At 46.4% G+C, this 19,196-nt stretch overlaps 1 protein-coding gene across 6 annotated transcripts in view; it reads left to right on the top strand.

The window, feature by feature from the left end:
* The window catches only part of Arhgap22 (Rho GTPase activating protein 22), a 157,399-nt gene that overhangs the window by 29,219 nt on the left and 108,984 nt on the right, over positions 1–19,196 (top strand). The window contains exon 1 of one of the 6 annotated variants that reach the window (XM_027389472.2): positions 12,752–12,922. The exons of 3 other annotated variants lie outside the window; for them this stretch is intronic. In XM_027389472.2, the coding sequence (XP_027245273.1) occupies positions 12,811–12,922 (112 nt within the window). In that variant the 5' untranslated portion in view covers positions 12,752–12,810. Of the gene's footprint in view, positions 1–12,751; positions 12,923–19,196 lie in introns of those variants that run through there. 2 more of the 6 variants (XM_027389478.2, XM_027389473.2) reach the window with 2 other exon arrangements.

Below are 19,196 nucleotides of genomic sequence, written 5' to 3'. Positions count from 1 at the left end.
TTCAGGACTCAGCCATCAGCATGTGTCCCAGCAGAGTAACCTCAGGACCCAGCAACCAGACAGGAAAAGAGGTGACATTTCCCCCAGACAGCAACTTCTTGGCCAGGAGTGAGGTTACATCTGATGCAAACAGCTGTCTTTGAAGAGATGGAACAACCTTTTCAGATGACCAGTGTTTGGGGACGATCTTCCTTCTAAGCACAGGGGATCAAAATGGGTCTTTGGAGATGGGTGGGGCATGGGGATGCTCCTGGGAGGCAGCTGTGTGGGAGGGTGGGGACTGGGGATCCTTGTATCTCCTCGAGGATGACCCATTTCATTAGCACATTGAAGGCACTTGTGCGAGATTCCAGTGTGTTCAGTGGCACCCAGACTCCACTGTAGTTTGTTGGAATGTTGTGTAATGTGGGAGCCACTAGTAAGCAGCGGACAGACGCGCCTGGCTCTGCTGAGACCAGGGGTTAGCCAGGCCAGACCCCTCTAAGCAAGCCATTTCCTTCCCTGCCCTTCTGTCTGAAGGCACAGCCACTAGTCACATGAGGCTAATGAGCATTTGGCATATACTGGTCCGAAGAAGAAAGTACACACAGGCTTTTAATGACTCTGTTAAATAATTTCTGGATAACTTGCTGAAATGACAATACTTTTGGTGGGTTAAAGAAGCCCATTATTAAAGTTAATCTCACCCATTTTTTCCACTCTCTGGCTTTGAGTACAACTACTAGATTATTTTCATGACCTACATGCTTATGTTCGACCTTTTGTATATTGATAGAATCTTGTTGGTCTGGAAAGAGACCAGTGCTTCATTCAGCAAAGGGGCCTGTGTGTAAAATTCCAAACTTCATTACTGTGTGTGTGCACATGTATGTGTACGTGTGTGTGTGTGTGTGTGTGTGTGTGTGTGTGTGTGTGTGTGTGTACACGTGTGCACATACCTGTGGAGGCCAGAGGTCAACTTCAGGTGTCTTCTTCTATTGTTCTTCATTTTATTCTTTGAGACAGGTCTCTCACTGAACACGGAGCTCACTGATTTGGCTAGACTGGCTGACCAGAGATCTGCCCCTCAGAGACATTCTGCGAGCACAGATTACACACAGAGCTGCTGTGCACAGGGAGCCAAGAGGTGGCTAGAGTGAGCTATGATTCCTGGTCTGTAAGATGAGGAATGACAGGGAACTGAGCAGGGACAGGATGGCAGAGAGAGGCTGAGCATGCTCCTGGGATGGGAGTGGGGAGCATCACATGTATTTCCCCAGTGTACATGTGTGGTGTGTGTGTATATGTATATGTGTATACACGTATGTGTGGATGGATGGATGGATGGATGGATGGATGGATGGATGGATGGACCAAGTTAGACTTGCAGCATGTTAGGAAATACATATCTATGTACCTCAAAGAAATTGGACTCTGGCAGATGGAAGAATTTTTGTCATCAAAATTCACCCCTGTTTAAAACTTTCAGTACTAGGACATGAACTGTGTGGCCATCTAAGAGCCTTCACAACACAAACCCCCAGCTCTTCTGTCCAGCCACTGTCTGGACTAGACTCTTGCAGGCCATGCCTATATGGAAATATGCCCAAGTTTTGTGTCACTTGGAGAAGATCAGAGTTCCTCTATAGGAAAGTTAATAAACTCAGACCTGGGCAACAAGTTCAGAAGGCTTTGGGGTCTGACTGAAAAGCTGCTCCTCTGGGTTGTTGATACCTGGGCTTCTGGGGTCCCTTCTCGGAAGCCACATTAGCTGCTAATGTTTTGGCAAGTTTCAACCCCGAAGGAGCAGGTGAAGGTGACCATGACACTGAAAGGTGTCCTTGTCATCTCTTTGTAGGGATAGGGGTAGGAGGAGGTATCAGGATTAAGAATTTCCCAAAAGCCTCTCTGTCAGTTACCTAACTGTATAACTGTCTTAGTGTATTGCTTTAACAGAATACTTAATAGTGCATAGTTTATAATGAAGAGAAGCAGGGATGACAAGGTGTCTCAGCAGGTAAAGACACTTGCTGCCAAGCCTGATGACTCAATTCCCCAAACACACATGGTGGAAAGGAAGAAGCAATTCCCTTAAAACTCATACTCTAACCTCCAAATGCACAATAATAGAAAAATAAAAATAAATACATTTTAAAGGAAACAATTTAAAAGACTTTTTGGCTTATAGTTTGGAAGTCTAAGAACATGGTACTAACTCATGCTAGGCTGCCAGTGAGGGCCTCATGGCAAAAATCAGAAGACTGGAGTGAACATGTGTGGAAGCAGGATGTGTGAAGGAGCCCAAGGGGAAGTGCTAGGCACATCATAACCTGTGTTTACCATAACTAACACACTCTTTGGGAAGTACATTAATATCTTCATTATGACATTGCCTTGGTGACTATTATCTCCTAAAACCATCACCTCTTAGAATTGTCACATTGAAAAATTGGGCTTTACCATGTGTTTTGATAGAAACCGTACTAACCACAGCATGAAGTAGGCCAACTGTTCTTCCCTGGGTGGGTTCATCTTCCAAAACCTTACAGGCAGATGAGTCAGGCAGACAGACAGACAGGCACGCATGCAAGCGTGCATGCACGCACACCGGTGAAAGCAGGTGTTACTATACCTGCTCACTTAGTTCCCACCTGGATCTAAGCTTCCTGGGGAGCATTTCCTGATACCCTGTCCCCAGTGGGCTTGTTTCCCACTGACCCATGTTTCCACTACTGCTCTACTCTAGGGAAAGGAAGACACAGCTTACCCTGCCCCTGCCAGCTTTCATAGAAGAAAACAGGTTGCATTTGCTAACCTTCCATAGCAGGGCACAAGTCTGTGTACTGTTTGACACAAATAGAATGCTATTTTGCGGGGGCAGTGTGCATTTTAAGACAGAGTTTCTCTGTGTAACAATCCTAGCTGTCCTGGAACTCACTCTGTAGACCATGCTGGCCTTGAACTCATGGAGATCCACCTGCCTCTGCCTCCCAAGTACTGGTATTAAAGGTGTGCACCCTCACTGCCCAACTTCTATTGCTTTTCAAGATAGAAAAATAAAACACAGGGTAGGGCCCCTTCCCTCAGAGTTATGAGGGTGGCTTCGAACAGTCAGAAGGAACCTCGGGGACCAGGCTGCACCATCATGCCCATCATTACACTCACCACCCTGGTGCCCTCCATGTTCCTTCTTCAGCTTGCACCACGATCAGTACTAATTGCCTGCAGCACTGGGATCAGGCCCTTCTATGAGCAAGAATTAGGTCTGGTTCATTCCCATCTCTCTAGGCCTTGTGGTACTTGTACTGATTTCATAGAATTACTGCATCTCTACAATACTGCCGTCATGAGGCTTGTCTTAATGGTTTTTGCCAGCCTTAATGCAGCTTCCTTGGTGCTCATGAACACCATCCCACATTAGTAGTTACTGCTGTGGCCTGCCCCACTGCACACAGGTCTGCAGTATGTCTCCCAAAGTACTCTGTTCTCTGCACATTCCACACCTCTCAAGCCAAGTCCTCTGTAGTCATCATAGCCTCTAACCTGCCCGAAGCCATCATCCAAAATGTAAATTATACTCTGCACCCTTCTCCAGCTGTCTCCCCCACCCTCCGACTAAGAATCATTCAACACACTTCTTACAATGGCTCTGAGTGTCCCTCATGGCCAGCCACCTTTCACACACTAAGTCTCAGATATGCTGACCTTCTCCCCGTTTCTCTGTGTTCCGTGAGTTCCCTCTGGACTTCCTCTTACACTCACATTCACACATAAGTACACTCCTCTAACTGTTTTTCCCCCTCCAGCCCTCAGCTCCTCCCACCAGGGCAATCCTGCCCCACCCGACTCCAATGTGGGTCCCTGCCCCATACTCAGCTCACCTTTGTTCTTCAGCCTTTCTTTCCGGTGGCAGTTACATATTTCGGAGAGTGACTTTTAAACATGTCACCTGCACTGGGCTATAAGCTTCATGAGGGTGGAGACCATTTTTCTTTTCGAACAACATTATGCCCTCAGTGCCTGGTAAGCACTCGGAATATAGTTTTAAATTGAATATAAATTTAAATTTAAATTCAATATAGGTGAACCAATCAGTCAGTCATGGAGAGGCATTAGCTTATGGGGCTTTAAGCTTGTCTCTGCTTTAACTCATTGAGGTTCTAAGGAAATCTATCCTTACCCTTGACTGTATATTTCAAATACTTACCAGTCTACAGTTGCTCTTTAGTTGTATATTAAAGGTGGTTTTTTTTTGTTAATTTGGCACTTCAAATTTTATATGACGTCACCAATCCTTCAATTACTTTTCTTTGGAGCTTCTGTCTTTGTTTGGAATAGTTCAGAGTAAACTTGCGGCTCCTTTCTTCAGAAGAAACAGATGAGTGGGGCTGCAATAGCTGTGGCTGACTTCCCAGGAGCCTCAAGAGTGGAGAACCAGGCTACTTCAGGGTGGCAAGAGAGAGCTGGCGGTTGGGATGAAGTCTTTTCTGTGGCTTTGTCCTTAGGACTTTTCCCCCTCAAGAGAGTAAACTTATATTTGTTAAATTCCTGCAATGATGTGGGCATTTTTGTTGTAATTCCTTAATTCTCATGGCTACATTAAAATGAAGTGCCCTTTGTTGTCATTTTGAAAGGTATGAGAGGAAAATGGTGTCCTGAGCAAACATGGTGGAACTAACATTCATGTTTGTCTAGTGTTAAATCCTTTTGCTTGTCCTTAACCCAAACTGTTTACAGACCTCTGTAAATTACCCTGAAGGCCTCCAGCTATAGAGTTACAAAATGCAATGAAGTTGAGGAAAGTGCCTACAGTCTGAACAAACATTGAATGTAAGCAGCTGATACAGTGTTTAAGATTGTAAAAACAAGACTTACCAGGGAACTAAACAAACATAAAAACAAGATCAACTCCAGGAAAACAAAGAGTGATATCCAAAAGGAGAAAAACAGTGATAGTATAACACAGTGCTGGTAGGGGACTAGCAATCACATGGCAGTAATGATGGGAGTTCTATATATTGATCAAATGCAACTTGCAATATAATTGTATGGGAACAATGAGGAGGATGCTTGTGTGGGGGGTGTATGTGTGTTTGTGTAGGTGGGGGGAGGATCCTCTTCCATAGTTAAAAAGTCAATAGATAGCACTTAAAAAGGAAAAAGCAAGACATGTCAATAAATGAACACTATCTAAAAATGTGGTAACCGCTAGGGGAAAAAACTATAGTCATGTGTCCGCTGTGACAGGGATACATTCTAAGAAATGCATTGTTAGGTGACATCATCATTTGCCAACATCATATACTCACATACTGCTTGGTGGGCACCTAAGCAGCATGGCTCAGGCTACTTCTCCTGGGCTACAACATTATGTGACATTTTACATATGATTGAAGACAATTGCAATAGAGTAGTCATGTAAACTATAATAAAATACAGTGTGAAAGACAAATATCTACAGCTGTTCAGGGCACTTACTGTGCATGGGGACTGTCATGGCTGGAAGTTGCGGTGGGTGAGTAAGTGACTTGGGAGTGAGTGTAGAAGCCCAGGACATAACTGCACATCACTGGGCACTAGATTTAAACAAAAAACATTTTTCCTTCTTCAATATAGGTTAACTTTGGCTTGTCATGACATTTTTACTTTGTAAACTTTTTAAATTTAACTTTTTTTACCCTTTTAAAATGGTACCAAAATATTCTTGTTGCATAAGCTTTTTTCTGGTTTTGGTTTTTGTATACACTAGACATTCTCTTAAAAACTGACATACAGGGCTAGAGAGATGGGTTGGCCATTAAAGGCTAGGTTCACAACCAAAAACTAACAGAGTCACACACTTCAGCCTATACTGAATGGGCTCATTAATGTCATTGACTTCTACCTGATTTACAGAATATTATGTACAATACATGTCTGCAATGCCCTCAGAGGCCAGAAAAGGGTGCTGGGTCTCTTGGAATTGTAATGACAGGTGTTTGTGAGCTGCCATATGAGTGCTGGGAACTGAACCCAGGTCTTCTTCAAGAGCAGCAAATGATCTCTAGTCCCCAGTCACCTGTTTAGAAAAAACAAGTTGTAGTATACTCTAAAATATTGATTAGAAATATAGATACTAAGTACACAAACAACACACAAAATTGGTTTGTTAATACTAGCAGCACCACAAACACATGAACAATGTGTTTTGTAAAGCCTTTATGACTGTCACCATGTCACTAGCTTTGAGAATTTTTCATCTTTATAATGATGTGGGACCACAAGTACATGTGACCAAGCTATTGTTGTGCATCACAGAACTATACAAAGATAAAAAGCAGCTTTCTCTAGGGGTAAGGATACAGATGAGGAATGCAGGCTCTGAAGTCCTGCCCAAGGCTTGTGGGATTACTTGAGATGTTGCCTGGGAAGGATGACCAGAAGCCAGCTGACTCAGTCTGGCTGACTAAGGAACTGTTCAGAATCCTGGAGGTTTCTGTTCTAAGAGCGTGTTGGGGATTCACAGCCCCCTCTGGTTGCTTAGTTCAGAGTGGTGTGCCTTCGCAGAACACGGCCGTGATGAGCTGCTATTGCCTATGCCCAAGCAGGCCAAATACACTGCAGGTTTCTAGGAGAGATCACATCCATGGCCTGTGAGTAGAGCCACAAAGAAATGATATCAGACAGGTGATGTGACATCTAGCTTTGCCTGTATCTCACTCAGAGAGGAGCTGGAAGACAGCGGAGAGTTTCCTAAGCTGTGCCAAAGAGGGAATTGTGAGAGCTACAGCAGGAGCTCAGGGCAGGAACCTCTTTGCTATTCCTTCCTGGTAGCATTATCTCTGACCAGGGAACTCATTCACAGTCAAGGGAGTGCAGTAGAAACCATGAAGGAATGCTGCTTGGTAGCTCACTATGACTTGTCTGTGCTTTAGATAGCTTTCTTTTATAACCCAGGACTGCCTGCCTAGGTATGGGACTACCCATAGTGAGCTAGGACCTCCCAAACAATTAGTAAGGGCCTGACTATCCCCACAGACTTGCCCACAGGCCAATTTGATCTAGGCAATTCCTCTCCAGTGACTCTAGGCTGTGTCAAGTTGACAAAGCTAACTGGGACACAGGATACAGGCCAGAGTTCAGTCAAGTGTAGAGACCTCACAGTCAGGATCTTAAAGGAAATAATGAAGCCCACAGGTATCCTTCACCGGACTGTGTCCTTACACCCAGGCCAGGCTCTGGCACTGCTACTGATAGCTAATTCTGCCCTATGACAGAAGTCCTCAAGCCTATATGTCTTCCATTGCTGTCCAGGCGTCTACCTCACATAGAGAATATGCTGTTTTCTAAATGTACCTTCCAGAACTAATATGAAATTACAGAAGTGTCCAGATCAGCAAGGGGCTCAAGGCAAGCCCAAGGAGTCCAATTAGAGAAGATAAAAGCTCCCAATCTGAGGATCTTTGAATGACAGCAACCAAAAAGTACATTGTAAATAGATTTGTAAACTGTTGTTTAGGAGTTTTGATTATTTCTAATTTTTTTCTTCTGAGACATAACTTCCATACATGGCTCCCCTTTCTCTGTGCATTCAGTTATCTGTGATCAACCATGGTCCAAATTAAATTTTTAAAAGTCCACAAGTTGCAGGGCATGGTGGTGCACACCTTTAGTCCCAGCACTTGGTAGGCAGAGGTATGCAGGTCTCTGTGAATTCCAGGCCAGTCTGGTCTACAAAGAGTTCCAGGACAACCAAGGCTACACAGAGAAACCCTGTCTCAAAGATAAAACAAATTAAAAAAAAATCCAGAAGTAAAGAATTGGCTCATTTTAACACCTTAACTTATGCATGGCTTTCTGATTTCAGCTGTAACTTCTGTTTTCTACTGTGGCATGATACAATCTCACAGCTTCTCACTGTGTTCTACCTGGGACATGAATCATCCCTCTGTCTGGGGTGTCCAGCTGTATGTACTCTCTCTCCATTAGTCACTCAGAAGACATCTTGGATATCAGATTGGTAGCCATGGTAACATGATGCTTGTATTTAAGCAATCCTTATTTTATTTAATAATGACTCCAAGACACAGGAGTGTGATGCTAAACACATTAATATGTCAGAGAAAAGCTATGTGAGAAGGTAGAAATTACTAACTTTATCATAGATATCTGTACACACAGGAGAAAGCAGGGCTGCTGTAGGATTCAGTAGTATTGGTGTTTTGAGGCATCCTCTGGGGGATCTTAGACACATTCCCTGAAGATAAAGAGGCACTGATACACAGTCAAATGTCTGTCTTAAATGTCTCTCCAATGTCTGTCGTCCAGATCAACACACAGTACATTTTCCTTAACTCCAGGAAGTCCCCTCCTGTGTCCTCCCAGGGTGACTTTTTTTTAAAAAAAAATTTTCTTTTTTTTTTTTTTTCCCCCAAGACAGGGTTTCTCTGTGGCTTTGGAGGCTGTCCTGGAACTAGGTCTTGTAGACCAGACTGGTCTTGAACTCACAGAGACCCACCTGCCTCTGCCTCCCAAGTGCTGGGATTAAAGGCGTGCGCCACCAACACCAACACCACACCACCCACCCCACCCACCCACCACCACCCACCCGCTTTTTTTTTAAATTTTTATCACCATGGAGTGATCTTTAGTCACTTTAAATTTTGTATGAGTGGAATCATGAGTATGACTCCCCCCCCCCCCCGCCCCTGTCAACACATGTCTCACTACACCTACATCATCTTTCTTCTCTATTTTAAGGAAGGTGAGAAAAGCTTGGAGGTTTGGGATGTGCTAGGTATATCTGAGCTTTCCATTCACACGAAGATCTCTAATTTCACTCCTGTCACCAGCGGTAATAAGAAGAGAGCAAATGGAACTAAATGCTCAAGGTCAGAAAACTCAGAACATCTTGAGCTTAAACCCAGGACTTAAAGGCCAAGCAGGTTCCTCCCAAATTCAGCTGTGTCTGTGACTGGTGGGGTGAACAGTCTCTCAGCTATTTCTGTGACTGATGGGGTGAATGGTCTTACAGCTGTGTCTGACTGGTGGGGGTAAACGGTCTCTCAGTAGCTGTCTATTTGAATCCACTAAGCACCTACGGGAGGGCCCGTAGGGACTCAGGATGCCATCAACAGTGCAGGAACCAAAAAGGCCAGGTGAGGGCTCACCATCCACTCTGGCCTGGCCCTCTCAGATGGGCTTTTCTGGAAGGCATGCCGCAGTCCGTATGGCTAAGGTTTTCTTTATTCAGATAACACCAACCAAGCATAAGCCAAAGCGGGCCAGGGGCGGCAAGGCAGCCAGACCAGAGAGAAGGGAGAAGGGAGAAGAGGGTCTCCACGTGTGCGCGGTCCCTTAAGAACTCTTCCTGAGTCACCTTAGACTTCCCCCTCACCACGCCCTTACAGGCGGGCGGGCGTGTCCCAGCACACCTGTCCAGGCTACTAGGAGGCGGGGCTACAGTGTCTCCCTACACATGCCCACAGAGCCATGGGCTGGTAAGAATCAGGGATAGGCTTGGCCACTGCTTCCCCAGGTGGCAATGAGAGTCAGATTCTAACAGTGTTGGCCGTGGGTACAAAAGTTTATACCTGGCCTGGCATCATCTACTTGGTGGTATGGAAGAATCCCAAATTTGACTGCTATTTTATATGACTTCCATATTTGGGAAATGGGTGGGTATAGCCTTCTTAGATATTACAGACTCAGGGGCCTTCATCTTCTACCTGCATTTGGGGTTGGATACATATTTGAGAGTTCCAGTGCTTTCTATGCTTACAATGATAGTAATACCCGCTGTTGATACTTGAAGAACTTACATGACTGGGGAGCTGGCATATCTCAGAAAGTGACTTCACTCATGCCCCCTATGTCCTAGGAATAGGCTTTCCCTGTCCATGCCTGCTAGGCCCCACATCAACTCTGAGCACTTATGGATAACAAGATTCCAAAGACCAGGCCACCTTTCCCACTATTACTTTAAAGGAACCGTGGCACTTCCCATGCACTGGGCACAAAGAATGAATGAGTCGAAGGAGGCCACTCTCAGTGCAGATTTACTGAGAACCCTCAGCCTTGGCCTCAGCCAACCAGGTTTCTCTGCATCTAGATGCTGTCCTGAGTGCCTCCCACAGGGCTGGAAGCAACTAACCAACTGGCCATAATCAATGCAGAACCAGAGTATTTAAAGCATAGGCTAAGGACATCTACTCCAAAGTGTTCTACCCTTGCCCATGCATGGCCTTTGGACTGCTGCTGCTCAAGGCCCATGTACCAAGAGAGAAGGCTGTTGTGTCCAGGAGACTCAAGCCCCTCCCTCCTCTTGCCCTCTTTCCAAGATAAATCAGACAATCTGACAGGCAAATAGGTTTCTCTCCTGCACAAAAGATACCAGTGTCTGTAATGTTATTAGACACTCGGGGTATAAGTACTGCCCAATGAGCGCCAGAAAAACACCGGGCTGGCCTTGAAGCCCCAGACAACCTGAGCGTTGCATTGGTCATGACCTTGTTTGAAGAGAAGAGTAAGTGATTTGCAAAATAGGCCTGAACTAGCTCAGGCGTGGTCCAAGATGCTGCTGCCTTGACTCCCTGACCCAGGCAGCTTGGGACCATGCTCTACATCTGCTGAAATCATCAACAATCTCAGTGATTGCTTAACCAAGGGTAGAGACTGTATTGATCTAAGCTAATGGCTTGTAGGCAGGCAGAAAATGAAATTTATAATTGATATTGAATCACATTGACGCACCAACTGTAGGCTTTTGGTGAATGGGTGGATGGGAATGAAGCAATCAGCACTGATGATTCCTGGGCTGGCAGTTCCCAGACAAGGTTCAGAAGGGTTCAGAAGAGGGGAAGGAAGCTTCAAGACGCTCGGCCTGCAGAGCGGAGGGTCAGCGCAAAGCACACCGCTGCTCTCTGTGTGCATGCGGGCTGTTTGTTCCTTCCACGATTGCCAATCTAGAAAGTGACTAGGATTAGCATTTTCCTTCTTTTTATGAATGGGAGTCTGGGGCTCCTCTGTTGAGCTACCAAGCTAGAAAACTGTAGTTCCACGTTTTTAGGCTCCTATTTGTTGACTCTCCAATTACACAGGCATTATCACCAACCTCACTGGCCCTTAACTTCTGCATAGTGTAGATAGAGGTTGTGGGTAGAAGCCCAACTGAGGATCCTGATGGGCACTCAGGAATGGTTTCTCCAAGATCAAAGTTAAGAGCCTAGGAGCCAACCAGATGCACTGGGTTATGGACCTTCTTCTTACCCCTCCCCCCCATGTCTACTTATTCTGCCTCTGGACAATTCCCTTCACTCCTTGGCCCTCCCTGTATACAACTTCCTTGCTTCATCCACTCATTCTACCTCAGCCTCAGTTATGGCCTTCCTGCCTCCTCCAGCTGCCTTGTCCTCCTAACCTGACCTTGACTTTGCCTGCTTCATGCTCCTTTTCCTCTGTGGATGCCAAGAGAACAGCAGTGTTTGTTCCCTGTCCAGCTCTGCCCACCAGTCACCTTCCTCCAGAGTCTCCCAGTGCTGAACACAGAGAAGGCCCCTAAATTCAAATACTGGATAAGTGAAAATGATGACTGTATGCAGTTGAACCTTGGGGTGTGCCTGCATGGAAGTAAAGAAGAAGAAGTCCAAGTGTCCTCTGGCCTCTGTACCACATAGCCTAACAACAAAAAAAAAAAGGCAGGCCAGCTGAGCCAATGAGGCTAACTTTTAAGAATGTAATCTCTTATATTGACTCTTTAAATCTTTAAAACACTCTTTATGAAAAGTTGCCAGAATTTCCCAGGCAACCTCATTACTATTTTAAAAGTTAAGATTCCCATTGATGGAGTTAGAGAATAGGTTTGCACGTTGTTACCTTGAAGTTCTCCAGGCAGGAAGGAACGTCCCTTTATGAGGGCCCAGCTAGGTGTCTAGGCCTTGGGAAGATGAAGGACCCATGGAAGAACAGATGTCCAAACAGAGCCCAGACAGAAAACTAACAGTCAAAAAAAAAAAAGTAGAGGCACTCAGAGCCACTGTGCGATAAATCATCTACTACAGCTCACTCCTGGGACAGCACAGGACCCCAGCAGAGCCCCTCAACCTTGGCTACAAATCGCATTAAGTTTATAAAACATCCCATTGGCCCCTCCCCCATGCCCTTCCATTACCTCACCCCTCTACCCCCCAATCAATCTTTCGCCCTCAATACTTACCCTTTAAATCAATTCAGCTGAGATTCATCTTGCTGTTTCCCCAGCCCACTTTAAAATCTCATCGACTTCCATAAATCACTTGTGTTTCTGCTCTCCTCCTGCTGCTGCTCCGTACTCTGGTGCTGAACTCACACAGTGCTGCACTCACACAGCTGCAGACACACACACACCCTCAGGCTTGCTGCAGGGCGCCCAACCCCAGGGCATGTGGTCCAGAGCAGGGTCAGTGGCTGCTGCACCTGGGCTACCTCGAGGCCTTTACAAAGCTCCTAAAAGTTATTGAATGTGTCCAGTGAGGGTCTCTAAAGCAGACCCAAATAAAGGACTCACACACAGTTTTCATTAAAGATGTTTCCTGGCTGGTAGAGAAGTGAGGAGGGTCGAGGAACGGGACAGATTCTAGAGGAGGAATGGGATCCAAGCCATAAAAGGAGCTCTTTGCCTAAGCCCCAGGGAACTCAGCTTTGACCAGGATTACCTTCTGAGGATGACATAAATTCCCCGGCACTCCTAGTTCTCCCATTAGGGGTAAAGCAGACTCCAGCAGCCAAAGGGCAGTCTGAAACAGTCTGGCCGCCCTGAGAATCCCCCTGGGAGTGGACCGTGTCAAATTTGAAGCCCACTGAAAGAGAGGGAGCATGAAGATCCTAAAAGGGATCCAAGAGAATTTGGGCAGAGCTGCTGCACATCACGATTTGAAAGGCATCTTGGAGCATTCTCAGAAGAATTCCTTAGCATCAGTCACCCTAGGTAAGTGATTGCTGGCCCACACTGAGCCTATCTACAGGCTGAAGGAAACCCAGGCACACCAAGGACTCACCTATGGGGGGATCCGTACAACTGGCAGCCCCTAACTGTGGTCCTTGGAAGGTCGGTAGGCAGGCTAGGCCCAGGCTATGTCCTGTCCTGATATATGAGATGTTAGCCTGTCACCTGCCTAGTGCCTCCCACAGACGGGAGACTAGGTCTTTGCTACTCTTAGTTGTGGTTACAGCCATGTATGGTGCTTGTCACAGGAAAAATTCAAACATCTACCCAGTGAGTGATCTATTCATGGTTGTTTTAGACATTCCAAGGGATCCAGCTGCCTTCCAAGCAGCTTTCACTAATTTACATAAATAGTTTGAATCCATACAGTATCACAGCTCTGTTCCTCCCTTCACACACATAACCTGTTGGGTGGGATATGTCCCTTACAGACCTTGTTCTATACGAAACCTATAGCCACCCAAACCACATTGTGAAATCTTCTGTTTGGGGCTGGCGATTCTCTCCCCTTTTGTGGAGTTTATGTTTCCTGTAATGTTCCAAATCTTGCTTTCCCTGTGTCCCATAACAGCATTGAAACATAAGTGTCCTTCCATATTTACGGGCCCTGTATCCCCAGATACAACTGACTGCAGACTGAGGAAAAATAACTGTATCTGTGTTGAATAGGTACAAACTTTTTCATAGCATTGTTTCCTAAAATGATGTGGTGTAATGACTACTGACATAGCACCTGCATTGTATCAGGTTCTATAAGTTATCTAGGAAAGAGTGTCTAGGGGAATTGTGTAAGTTATAGGCAAATACTGTCATTTTATATGAGGGGGTTGAGCCTCTGAGGGGTTTGAAATACCGGGAGGGGGGGTCCCAGAATCAGTCCCAGGTGTGACAGTTAATGTTACAGTGAAACTGAAAGGGGGCATGAGAGAGGTAAGGAGTTTGCGTGTTATTGCTAACCTCAGAAGAAAGGCATTTATGGGCGGCATGAAGAGTGAGGGAGCCCTAATGTTATCAGGGGAGGGCACTGGACTGAGCACAGCCATATCTGCAAAGGACATTGTGATGGGGCTTGGGCTCTGAGAAAGTCTATAAAGTCATGAGGCTGGGTCCCTGGGACCCTCATGAGCCAGTGATGGTAGGTTCCTGCAGGGTTTCCATTGAACATCTTGTTCTAACTCTTCTCTTTGAAAACTCCCTGGCTGCCCATTGCAAGAGATGATTGCAGAGCGGGGAAGTGTGTGGAGGCAGGAGAGGATGGACAGCACTGATTAATGGGTGATGGTGGTCCAGAGAATGGGGTTCCTACTGACTGAGATGGGGAGGCCATGAGAGAAATGGGTGGCAGGACAGGAAAAGACATTTTTTTAAAATAATTTATTTAACTTTATTTTATGTGCATTGGTGTGAAGGTATCAGATCCCCTGGAACTGAACAGTTGTGAGCTGCCATGTGGTTGCTGGGAATTGAACTCAGGTCCTCTGGAAGAGCAGTCAGTGTTCTTAACCTCTAAGCCATCTCTCCAGCCCCAGGAAAAGACAATTTAATGCCCAGCTTGTGCTACTGGGACTGTCAGGGCAGTATGACACTTGGTCTCAAGTTCAGAACTGAACTGCACATGGATGACTTTTAAATCCATGAGACAGTGTAGACAGAAGTGGTTCTAAGGAGTAGCCCTAGGAACTCAGGCTGAGTCACCTGAACAATCTGGAGACAGCATGTGACACCCAGTGAGGAAAAGGCAGGAGGTGCTGCTGGGACCCTAGTGTAGATATGCTGTCTGAAAGGACAGGACCAACATGACACCTGTCACCACCTGGCTTCACTCCTGGAAGTCACGGGCACCTATGATCACCAACCTTTACCCACCCTGCCCCAGCCCTAGCCACACATTGTCACTCTTCTTTTTCCCATCTCAGACAGACAGGAAGCCATGCCTCCCCTGTCCACCTCTTGGGAAATCTGGGCCAGAGCTAGTGTGACTAGGGCACCCCATGCTCCCTCACCAGACCAAGTGGCAATATGTGGAGTGCCCAGTACAGTCTGTGCCAGGCTACCCTGGCTCAGGGCTGCTGCAACAGTGGTGGGATGGGGTGCAGTGAGTATAGGTATAAGGATGTCTTTATTCAGATGAACACCAGCCACCACCCTCAGGCAGCAGGCTAGGGAGCCCAGAAAGAGAGTGCTCTCCTTAAGAACCTCCCCTGACCACACCGCTCCTAGGAGGTGGGGCTACAGTGTCTCCCTACAAGTGAGACCCAAGTACAGAGGACTGTGGGGACACAGGTGGTTCTGGAACCTCCAAGTGGAGGGTCTGGTCACTTCTGTAAGACCCCTGGCCCCACCCATTGACACCTCTTTGCCTTCTGCCACAATTTGGGATAGCTTCCCACTAGCCCAAGCAAACCACCCACAAGCTCAACCTGAGCTCAGATTCCCACACTGGCCCCTGTGGAATCTCCCTCTCTGATTCCTTCTTCCACCCGACCTTATCCATGTCCTTAGCCGTGAGCATGTAGTTTCTTTCCCTTCTTCCTATCCTTACAAGGAGTATTTCAGAAAGATGTCACCATGTTCTTTTAAAACACATGTGTATATGTGTGTGTGCATACATGTGTATGTATGTGTATGCATGTCTGCATCTGCTGTTGTCACATATATGTCCTAAACCCCTTAGCCCCTCCATCTTCTTCCTGTTCACCCCTCTCCAACTCCCTCACCCAGGGAGGTGCATATTTCTCTCTACAGGGCCATTCTTACTATATCATCCAACAAGAAGCCAGAGGCTTTCAGTGAGCCTCGGGATTCTCCTCACAGTCCCATCTTTGTCCCTGCACGGACTTCCTGGAAAAGGTCATAGAGGCCCATAGTAGTGTATTGAGGAGTTAGTATACTGGCCCCGAAGCCAGCAAATACGGATTCCAGAGCAGAGTGCATTACCTGCCTGTACTGTGACTTCAGGCAACTGTCTCAGCCTCTGCACACCTCAGGTAACACATATGTAAAGTGGAAGTTGTGAGGAGACTTGTGTAAAAAATAAATAATTTGTGTAGAAAATCAAGACCCATGCATAGCATGTAATGGCTAAGCCCATGTGACCTGCGACTGTTGCAACTATTATAGCAGTTATTATTGAGCACCTCCTGTATAATCTATAATCTAGTATGTCACAGCCTTTCTCTAATCCCTTTGTCTATCTCTGTCTGTCTCTGTCTCTGTGTCTGTGCCTCTGTGTGTGTGTGTGTGTGTGTCTGACTCTCTCTCTCTCTCTCTCTCTCTCTCTCTCTCTCTCTCTCACACACACACACACACACACACACACACACACACACACACAAGAGATGCATAGTGTTGGATGGCTCCTAGCACATTGTTTCTGGTCCCCGCCTCCTTCCGGCCTATCTCCCTCTGCTCCAGGCAGGTACTGCTTGGGCCCCATCATTCCTTGGACTGAAAAGCATCCTGCCAGTTCCAGGGGCAAAGGTGAATACAACATTCCTGTGCCCCCAGGGAACAGCAACTAGTTGAACAGACAGCAATATCACATGGAAGACTGTTATTCATACGATGTTAAAGGAGAAGTGACAAAGGTGACTTTTGTGAAGAGATCTGGAGGACCACATGGAGGAACCATACCTGGAGTGGAGGATCAGACAGCCCAGGGGAGTAACCATATTGCAGTCATCTCAGAAGCCTGGAAATCGATATTCTAAACCATTTGCCAGAAGTTTAGTTTGAGCAGATGTGGAGATGGGTGCCTCAGCACCCCGGGTGCATGCGTCATGAGACAGCTCAGCAGTTGTTAGCCGAGCAGCTGGTTGTGTTGATAGATATGTGATCATGTTGGATATACTATGACTCATGGTCTAGGGCAGAAATAGGGTTTACTCTGTGAGCCAGGAGACCATAATTGCATTTGGAGAGAGGACAAGACTGTTAGGCCTGAGTCTAGGGACCTCAATGCTGTCATGAAGGGGTTGGTGCTTAGGCATGAGGCCAGGCAAACTAAGAATCTTAGGCTGAGGTGCTTGCCAGCCTCCAACCACTGCTGCAGCCTCTGAAGACCTCCGTTTGCACATCTGCAGACAGTAAAAGCAGAGCATTTCCTTGGTCACTGCACAGGCCTGTATGTTGTTGCCCAGGCAAAGATGATTGTATCTGAGTTGATTTGGGAAAGGGGGCTTCAAGGAAAGGGGGAGCTCAGGAAACAACTGAGTTTAGAAAGTAGCTACCCATCGAGTTGGGGAGGGACAGCACCTCAGTGTGTGACCCTAGCTGTGGAGTCCTGGAGAGGGAGGGAGGAGGCTCTGCAGGTTTGGAAGAATTTCACACTGAGCTTTTCATTCAGGCCAGAAAGACCCAAGACTTTCTGTGGAACATCAGTAGATGGCTTGTCATGCAAGTCTCCCATTCATAAATAAAGGACTCACAATAGGAGAGGAGGAAGCTGGGACAGCCTGGAAACAGTGAGAAGTCATTGTGAGAACTTCTAGGGAGGACAGAGGAAGACTTGAGTACATAAGTTATCACGAAGGCACTTCAGAGTGGAGGGAAAAAATATGGAATGGGTGGGGGTGATAGTGTCTGAGTCACCAATGTGACAAAGGCTGGAACCATGGTTTGGGGGTTTGGTTACAGCAGTGTTTGGAGGGGCCAAAGTCTTCAAATGTAGAGTGTGATGACCATGAGAAGCAGTTGCATAGGCTGTCCCGGGAGAGGCAGTGAGAGCAGACACCTGCTACATGTGCCAAGGTGAGGGTAGCAGAACAGACACCATGTTTGCCATGTTTGTGCTGACCTCCTTAAAGTCAAGAGCCTGTCCTGACCTGAGGTGATTCACATTCTAGTCACCCTTTCCAGCCTGGCCCGCTGACTCTGTGGATATTTTCCTTCCTCTCAGTGGCTCTGCAGTGATGTGCAGCCCAATGCCTTCATAGGAACTCCACTGGGAAATGTTAGCTCAGAATTTGGCACTCTACTTTTCAGGGCTCTGTTTGCTTATGATGGCAGACAGAAGGAGAAAGGAAAAGAGAGAGGTGTGGTGTCCTGTTGTGAGTAGAGCGCCCCTAACTTTAGGTTACCATCCTCCCCAGGGCCTCGTGTGCTTCAGACTTGCTTCCCAAGTCCAGTCAGTTCTCAAACCTTAATTCGTCAATGCTGCCTGATTCAGGGCCTGCCTTAAATATTTACAGAACTGGATAAATTGATTAACGGGAGTGCTGAGAACAGGAACAGTGGTTATTAATAAATCATACCAGTGGCTGTTTTCCTTGTGAGAAGCTCCAAGGTCTGATAAGTAATATATACATGATTGATCATCTGCGGAGAAAAACCTGTGCTGGTGTGGCAGTCAACATGGCCTGTGCAGGAAGAACCTCTCTGAGGAATTGCAGGCCGTTGGAGTTGCTCCCCACTCCCTGGAATGTGGCTTCAGTGAGGCCTGCTTTCCATTACCTGGAGCTCCCAAGAGGGCTGGTGTCTATAACTTGACAACCAGAGTAAAAATCTCTCCCTTCTTGTCAAGGGACACGCATGCCAATAGCATGGACACTTATTGCCCATATTTGCATCCATTGGTCTGTGCCCAGGGAACTCAACTGGAGAAGCCATCTGGCATTGGTAGACCCCACCCAGTGTACTCAGGAGGGTCCATCTATGCTGATTAGCCTCTGAAACTGTTAAGTTCCTGCTGTCAGCTTCCCTGCCCAGTATGCTAGAGGGGAGAAGAAAGGAATGTGTTTGGGAGAATGAACAAGCATTGGGTTCTGTTGTTAAAGAATATAAAAGATAGAGCCACAGGTGCAGCTCTAAAGCAGCCCATGGCTTCAGTTCCCACTGAAGACCCCAGAGGGGTCTATGCCATCTTCTGTGGAAGCATGGAATGTTCTAAGTGCCTCTTACAGGTGACCCAAAAAGAATTTAAGAGTGGACAGTGAAGACTAAGCCAACCTACCCACAACAGAGTCCTCACTCACAGGGCACCACTGCCTGTCAAGACTTTAGTTAGATGTATCTGGCAATCAAAACACAAAAATCCATGCATTGGATGACTTAATTTTATTGAACTTGATTTTTGAAAAAATAAAGCTTTAGAGGTGGGCAAATTGATATCTGGAAAAGAAAACTCAGTAATCAAAGGGACATACCTGTCCCCTCTTCTTCTAGGTCCCTTATCAGACCTCAGTAGAATACTGAGGTCATGTTTAATTTCTTCTCATCATGGGCATCATCTTCATCTCCTCAGAGCCATTTCAGCCAG

The sequence above is a fragment of the Cricetulus griseus genome (assembly GCF_003668045.3).
Source record: "Cricetulus griseus strain 17A/GY chromosome 1 unlocalized genomic scaffold, alternate assembly CriGri-PICRH-1.0 chr1_1, whole genome shotgun sequence".
NCBI classification, from domain to species: Eukaryota; Metazoa; Chordata; class Mammalia; order Rodentia; family Cricetidae; genus Cricetulus; species Cricetulus griseus.
The sequence above is the reverse complement of the archived record's forward strand: the minus strand, read 5'-3'. Positions and strand labels throughout refer to the sequence as shown.